We start from the raw sequence: 7,881 nt of genomic DNA, 5'->3' as shown, positions 1-7,881 counted from the left end.
TAATAATAATAATAATAATAATAATAATTAGTATATAATACTATACATCTCTCCAGAGAACTGCAACTAGATACATTTCTGGGCTCAAGAGACTGTCCCACACTGACAGGATGGAGGAACTGAGTCTCTTTAGTCTGAAGGGAGTGTCCCACACTGACAGGCTGGAGGAACTGAGTCTCTTCAGTCTGAAGGGAGTGTCCCACACTGACAGGCTGGAGGAACTGAGTCTCTTTAGTCTGAAGGGAGTGTCCCATACTGACAGGCTGGAGGAACTGAGTCTCTTCAGTCTGAAGGGAGCGTCCCACACTGACAGGCTGCAGGAACTGAGTCTCTTTAGTCTGAAGGGAGCGTCCCACACTGACAGGCTGGAGGAACTGAGTCTCTTTAGTCTGAAGGGAGCGTCCCACACTGACAGGCTGGAGGAACTGAGTCTCTTTAGTCTGAAAGGAGTGTCCCACAGTGACAGGCTGCAGGAACTGAGTCTCTTTAGCCGTGAACAGGGGAGAATATGAGGGGACATGATACAAGTATTCAAAATCCTCACTGAGGCTCAGAGTCACTAATGAGTCAAGCCAGTGGACGTCTTCACAATCAACAGTGGAACACGAACCAGAGGACGCAGGGTGAAGCTGTGTGGATATACACTTAAAACTCAGAACAGGGGGCACTCCTTTGCACAAAGGGTGGTGGGAGTGTGACCCAGGCTGCCCAGCCCTGTGGCTGAAGCCGATACTCTGGTTTCTCCCAGGAAACAGCTGGATAAGGTCCGGGGAGCAATTTGCTATCAGCAGCAGGCTAGACGGGCCAAACGGCTCATCTCATTCGTAACCTCTCTTGTGCCCTTACAGATAAACGAAGGCGTGCTCGTTAACTCATAGCCGTCTGGGTATGTCCAGAGATTACTGTATGTGCGTGAGAGCTCACAAATCTGCCAGGCTCCAGAATTCCCGGAGTGGGAAACCCGGAGACGCTGTGCAAACACCACTGTTTGCCTGCTGTACAGGCCGATCAGGGCTGCTTCTGCTCAGGTAAGCCTCTTAGAGACCCTGGAGCCTGAGGACTGGACTGTACAGGAGAAGGGTCAACAGAGGCTGGGCTGGGCTCCGGTTCAGCCCGGGAGAGCACAGGCCCGGTCCAGGCACCTCATGGGACAGCGTGTGGCAGGCTGTCCCCTGAGAATGAATGTCCGGGCTGAAAGTCCAGAAGCCCTCAAATTACTCTGCACCTCCAGCACATTAATCAGGCGCTAGCACAGGCCTTCCTACTCGTGTCCGAAAACAGGTGGTCCGGGCCTCTCTGGTGCTGGCGGTCCGGTCCTGTCTGTGTGTGGTCCAGGCCTGAGGCTGGTCCTGACCGGTCTGTGTGCAGTCCAGGCCTGAGGCTGGTCCTGACCGGTCTGTGTGCGGTCCAGCCTCTTCGGTGCTGGTGGTCCTGACCGGTGTGTGGTCTAGACCTCTCCGGCGCTGGTGGTCCTGACCGGTCTGTGTGCGGTCCAGGCCTGTGGTTGGTCCTGACTGGTCTGTGTGTGGTCCAGATCTCTCCCTCGCTGGTGGTCTGGTCCAGTTGGTGGTGTTTCTCAGCTCTACAGTAATGTTTCAGCACCAGGTGTCAAACTGTCACTTTCCCAACGAGCCGAGCTGTTTAGGGGTGACCTGCGCCCCCAGAACGGAGGGGGCGGGGCTCCCCTGTGCTGTGACGCTCAGGCCCAGAAGTTCAGATGCCCTCTCTGCACAAACACATCACCATCCTGACGGCTGTGCCCGTCTCTCGCCGGACAGGGAGAGATGATTACTGGACACAAGCGACAGGACAAACCTCTTGTTGTCTGACAAGGCCTGTCCAAACAGCTTAGCGTGATCCGCTTTGCGCAAAAGTTAAATTCTGTTTGCTGTGGAGAGCGTCACGCCCCAGGATCCTGGAGATCGTGGACCCCTCTCTGATGCTGTCCGGCTCCTCCTCCGCTGCGCCGCTATAAAACCCGGAGCCGGCGTCCGGAGACACAGCCTTTCCCCGGAGCACCTGTGGAGAAGCGACCAGGAGCACTGGGAATCATGGGGCTGCGACAGGCGATGAGCGCATGTGCGCTGCTGTGCCTCACACTAACTGCAGGACGAGGCTCTGCTCAGGACGGTAGGGGCGTCTCCTCGGGGCTGTGCTCTCTGGCCACTCGCTCTGTCTGTCCACCCTCTCTCTGTCCACCTTCTGTCTGTCCACTCTCTCTGCTCTCGGTCCACTCTCTGTCCACTCTCTCTGTCCTCTCTCTCTGTCCACTCTCTGTCTGTCCACTCTCTCACTCCGCTCTCTGTCCTTTATCTCTGTCCACTCTGTCCGTTTTTCTTTTTCCAATCTCTGTCCACTCTCTCTCTGTCCCCTCTCTCTGTCTCCAATCTCTGTCCAATCTCTCTGTCCACTCTCTCTCTGTCCTCTCTGTCCACTCTGTCCACTCTCTCCTCAACTCTCTCTGTCCACTCTCTCTGTCCTCTCTGTCTGCTCTCGGTCCTCTCTCTCTGTCCTCTCTCTCCACTCTCTCTGTCCTCTCTGTTCTCTGTCTGTCCACTCACTCTCTGTTCACTCTCTCTGTCTCCAATCTCTGTCTCCAATCTCTGTCCAATCTCTCTGTCCACTCTCTCCTCAACTCTCTCTGTCCACTCTCTCTGTTCTCAATTCAATTCAATTCACGGTGCTTTATTAGCATGACCAATGGGTACAATCAGTGTTGCCAAAGCAAATAAAAATAATAAAATTAACATGGAACAAAACAAAAAATAGAAGTAAAATAAAATCTACAGACATGTTACAGACATTTACAACAAAGACATATTATAAAATATTGACATATACTGTAAACATATTGAGCATTATTGGGAGACAGACTCACTGTTCCTCAGGCTGTGACAGGAGATCACATACTGGGCTGCCAGTTCAACTGAGTTCCCTCCTCCCTCTCCCAGTAGGATTGGGACCTGTTGTGATTCTGGCAGGTGTGGGAATTCTGGGATTAGATTTGTAAATTTGGGGAAGAATGTTTCTCTAATCCCAGAACATCTGTCACAGTGCAGTAGGAAGTGCACCTCTGTCTCTGTTTCTCCTTGCTGGCAGTGGGAGCACAGCCTGTCCTCTCTGGGCAGCCAGGTCAGCCTGTGTCCAGTTTCTCTGGCCAGGCTGTGGTCACTGAGCCTGTCCTCCCTGGACAGCCAGGTCTGCCTGTGTCCAGTCTCTATTGAGCTCTCTCTGTCTGCTCTGTCTGTCATCTCTACTCCCTGCCTCTGCGGCTGATGTTGGTCACTATTTCTAAACTGAGAGGCGTCATAGCTCATGCACTTGTTTTGCTAACAGGTTCTTGCTACAGGGGACAGGAAGAAGGTGGATGAGTGAATGAATGAATAAGTGAATTTGTCCTGTTTTTCTCTCTCTCGTTGCAGGAGCTCTAAATGCCTCCTCTGTTATCCTACCAAGCCAGGCCACACTGTTCCCCCTCATCCCGACTTTCAGGACCGTCTCTCGTGAGTACACTGTTGGTTTGAAGGAGGTCAGGACCTCGTCCTGGTCAGAGACAGCTCAGGACACTGCCTGTCCTGGTCAGAGACAGCTCAGGACACTGCCTGTCCTGGTCAGAGAGAGCTCTGGACACTGCCTGTCCTGGTCAGAGACAGCTCAGGACACTACCTGTCCTGGTCAGAGAGAGATCTGGACACTGCCTGTCCTGGTCATAGACAGCTCAGGACACTACCTGTCGTGGTCAGAGACAGCCCGGGACACTGCCTGTCCTGGTCAGAGACAGCTCAGGACACTACGTGTCCTGGTCAGAGACAGCTCAGGACACTACCTGTGCTGGTCAGAGACAGCTCTGGACACTACCTGTGCTGGTCAGAGAGAGATCTGGACACTGCCTGTCCTGGTCAGAGACAGCTCTGGACACTACCTGTCTGGTCAGAGACAGCCCGGGACACTGCCTGTCCTGGTCAGAGACAGCTCTGGACACTGCCTGTCCTGGTCAGAGAGAGATCTGGACACTGCCTGTCCTGGTCAGAGACAGCTCTGGACACTACCTGTCTGGTCAGAGACACCCCGGGACACTGCCTGTCCTGGTCAGAGACAGCTCTGGACACTGCCTGTCCTGGTCAGAGACAGCTCTGGACACTGCCTGTCCTGGTCAGAGACAGCTCTGGACACTACCTGTCCTGGTCAGAGACAGCTCTGGACACTACCTGTCCTAGACACAGCTCAGGACAGCCCCTGCAGGAAGAGCCTGGTTAAACAGAGGACAGGGGCACCAGAGCTCAGTGCAATTCTGTTGGGGAAACTGTACTGGTGATTTTTCCTTGCTCCATAGTTGTGCAGGTGCACAGAATCAGAACCAAGTCACGCTGTCCTTCTGCTACTGCAGGGACGAGCTTGATCAGGGTTTTAGGCCCTGTGAGCAGTGGAATGAGCTGCAGGCTTTCTTATCCTCAGATATTGCACACTGTTTCGCACAGGTAACAGCAATGCCTCAGCTGTGAGGCAGCGAGATGTTTCTATGAATCAGTCAATTCAACTCAATTCAATTCAATTCAATTCAAGGTGCTTTATTAGCATGACCGATAGGTACAATCAGTGTTGCCAAAGCAAATAAAATAATGAAATTCACATGAAACAAAACAAAAAATACAAGTAAAATAAAACCTACACACATATTACAGACATTTACAACAAAGACATATGTTAAAATATTGACATATACTGTAAACATATTGAGCATTATTGGGAGACAGACTCACTGTTCCTCAGGCTGTGACAGGAGATCACATACTGGGCTGCCAGTTCAACTGAGTTCCCTCCTCCCTCTCCCAGTAGGATTGGGACCTGACGCTCAATTTCTCACCAGCGTGAGCCCAGCCCAGCCTAGCACTAAATTAAATACCACAGCACCCCCTGCTGTCTTCACTCACTATTGTATCTCTTAAGTGCACTGAGAGGAGCCTTCTTGCACAGAGCACGGAGCAGAACAGGACTCTTGTGCTCTGGAGTGCGATGTGTGGAATAACAGTCCCAGTCTCAGCCCTACTGCTGCTGGGACGTCAGTGGATTGGGGATGGGGCAGTCCTGTGTCTGCAGGTCCCTTGTATCATAAATCACCCTCACTGGACAAATTTACCAGCTTCTCCCACCTCAAACCTGTAGACACTCTGACCTTTCTGGACCAGGATTACATACTGCAGGTGTCATTAATTAGTAGAAATTTCTTTAGTCCTTTCCACTCCACTGCTGCAGCACTGAGGCTGACTCTCACTGGACTCCTCTACTGCATCTAACTGCAGCCCAGGAGTGTAACTCTGGTGTCTGTGTGTCTCAGCTCATCCCCGGGGAGTGTGCAGCACCTGGGGCAGGCATCACTACCGCATGTTTGACGGGGAGCTCTATCAGCTCCCGGGCCCCTGTAACTACGTGCTGGCGTCCCACTGCCGTGCTGCCTATGAGCACTTCAACATCCAGATCCGCAGGACTGTGACCCCCAGTGACTCTGCCATTAGCCAGGTCACCATGAAGCTGGAGGGCATGGTTCTGGAGCTGCGCAGGGAGACAGTCTCTGCCAATGGCGAGCGGTGAGTCTGTTGGGATGCAATTGTATGTGTCTATGTGTGGTTCTGACCTCTGTCACCTCTGTCCCAGTGTGTTTTAACGTATGCCTCTAACCTGTATTCGACTATGTGACAGTTGTGTGGTTCTGACCTTTATCCCAGTGTGTGTCACTGTGTGGTTCTGACCTGTACACTAGTGAGAATCAATATGTGGTTCTGACCTGTATCCCAGTGTGTGTCAAAGTGTGGTTTTGGCCTTTACACCAGTGTGTGTACATATGTGGTTCTGACCTGTATCCCAGTGTGTGACAATGTGTGGTTCTGACCTGTATCCCAGTGTGTGACAACGTGTGGTTCTGACCTGTACCCCAATGTGTGTCAATGTGTGGTTCTGACCTGTATCCCAGTGTGTGTCAAAGTGTGGTTTTGGCCTGTACACCAGTGTGTGTACATATGTGGTTCTGACCTGTATCCCAGTGTGTGACAATGTGTAGTTCTGACCTGTATCCCAGTGTGTGACAACGTGTGGTTCTGACCTGTATCCCAGTGTGTGTCAAAGTGTGATTTTGGCCTGTTCACCTGTGTATGCACTTTTGTGGTTCTGCCCTGTTACCACAGTGTGTGTCAATGTGTGGTCTGACCTGCACCCCAGTGTGTGTCAATGTGTGGTTCTGACCTGCACCCCAGTGTGTGTCAATGTGTGGCTCTGACCTCACTCCCTTGTGCACCAGGGTGCCTCTGCCCTTCATCCAGGGAGGAGTGCTGGCTGAGAGGAGCGGGGAGTCCCTGAGGGTGACGGCCAGACTGGGGCTGGAGCTGCAGTGGGACTGGAAGGACGCTCTCTCGGTACGCACCGGCCACACAGATTCAGGAACATCACTCACAGCTCTTTCCAGACCCTCCTCTCACTGTCTCTGTAACCTGTCTCTCTCGATGGGATCGGCGCTGTGGTCCAGCGCCTCGCCCTTCCCTTGACTCACCAGCAGGAGGTTGAGATCGATGGGAACAGACGTGGTCACGGTCTGCTGCTGTTCAGTACAGCTGCTCTGCAGTGAGGTCAAGCTGCTCGCTGCTGCCGCCTGGTGGCCACTGCAGGTATCGACCCAGCAGCAGACAGAGGCACCCTATCTGGGCGCCCTGCTGACCGCAGAGCCTCCTCTCGCCCTGCAGGTGGCGATCGATGAGCAGTACAGGAACCAGACCTGCGGGCTGTGTGGGGACTTCAACGGCATCAAGGACAGCGACAGGGTCACTGCGGCAGGTAGGGAGGGAGACCCGCAGGGCCCTCAGTCCGGCTGATCCGCTCACTAGAGCTCTAGAGCCCTGACCGCTGCTCTGTCTGTCCAGGCGTAACAATCAGCCCCCTGGAATTCGGGAAACTGCAGAAACTGGACGGCCCGACGGAGCACTGTGAGGACCCGACTGCACCGCCCCCCGAGACAAACTGCACAGAGGCGGTGAGCACACCCCTGTCCACCAGCGTCCGGCCACACTGACCAGCAAGGCCTTTTCCCAAGAGACTGCAGGGAATTCCCAGAGCTGAGTGACCAGTGTGTCTGAGTGTCTGAGTGACCAGTGTGTCTGAGTGACCAGTGTGTATGAGTGACCAGTGTATGTGTGACCAGTGTGTGTCTGTGTGATCAGTGTCTCTGTGTGTCTGAGTGACCAGTGAGTGTCTGTCTGAGTGACCAGTGTGTGTCTGTGTGTCTGAGTGACCTGTGTGTCTGTGTGTCCTACTGCCCAGTGTTTCTGAGTGACCAGTGAGTGTCTGTCTGAGTGACCAGTGTGTGTCTGTGTGTCTGAGTGACCAGTGTGTGTCTGTGTGTCGGAGTGACCAGTGTGTCTGAGTGACCAGTGGTTGTTTGTGTGTCTGAGTGACCAGTGTGTGTGAGTGACCAGTGTGTGTGTGTGACCAGTGTGTCTGAGTGTCTGAGTGACCAGTGTGTGTGTGACCAGTGTGTCTGAGAGTCTGAGTGCCCAGTGTGAGTGAGTGACCAGTGTGTCTGAGTGTCTGATTGACCAGTGTGTGTGAGTGACCAGTGGTTGTTTGTGTGTGTGAGTGACCAGTGTGTGTGAGTGACCAGTGTGTCTGAGAGTCTGAGTGACCAGTGGTTGTTTGTGTGTCTGAGTGACCAGTGTGTGTGAGTGACCAGTGTGTGTCTGTGACCAGTGTGTCTGAGTGACCAGTGTCTCTGTGTGTCTGAGTGACCAGTGTATTTGAGTGTCTGAGTGACCAGTGTGCCTGAGTGACCAGTGTGTGTCTGTGACCAGTGTGTCTGAGTGACCAGTGGTTGTTTGTGTGTCTGAGTGACCAGTGTGT

The 7,881-nt window shown here is 53.2% G+C and overlaps 1 protein-coding gene across 1 annotated transcript; it reads left to right on the top strand.

Moving 5' to 3' along the window:
• Positions 1-478: 478 nt before the first annotated feature.
• On the top strand, positions 479-7,372 carry LOC138224451 (mucin-2-like). Its single transcript, XM_069181780.1, has 6 exons — positions 479-2,130; positions 3,423-3,503; positions 5,336-5,585; positions 6,293-6,407; positions 6,732-6,822; positions 6,909-7,372. The coding sequence occupies exons 1-6, from the start codon at positions 2,052-2,054 to the stop codon at positions 7,055-7,057; spliced, it is 765 nt and encodes a 254-aa protein (XP_069037881.1). The 5' UTR covers positions 479-2,051; the 3' UTR covers positions 7,058-7,372.
• Positions 7,373-7,881: the final 509 nt, after the last annotated feature.

This window comes from Lepisosteus oculatus, chromosome 21 (assembly GCF_040954835.1).
Source record: "Lepisosteus oculatus isolate fLepOcu1 chromosome 21, fLepOcu1.hap2, whole genome shotgun sequence".
Lineage (NCBI taxonomy): Eukaryota > Metazoa > Chordata > Actinopteri > Semionotiformes > Lepisosteidae > Lepisosteus > Lepisosteus oculatus.
Note: the sequence above shows the minus strand (reverse complement) of the source record. Positions and strands in the feature narration are given on the sequence as shown.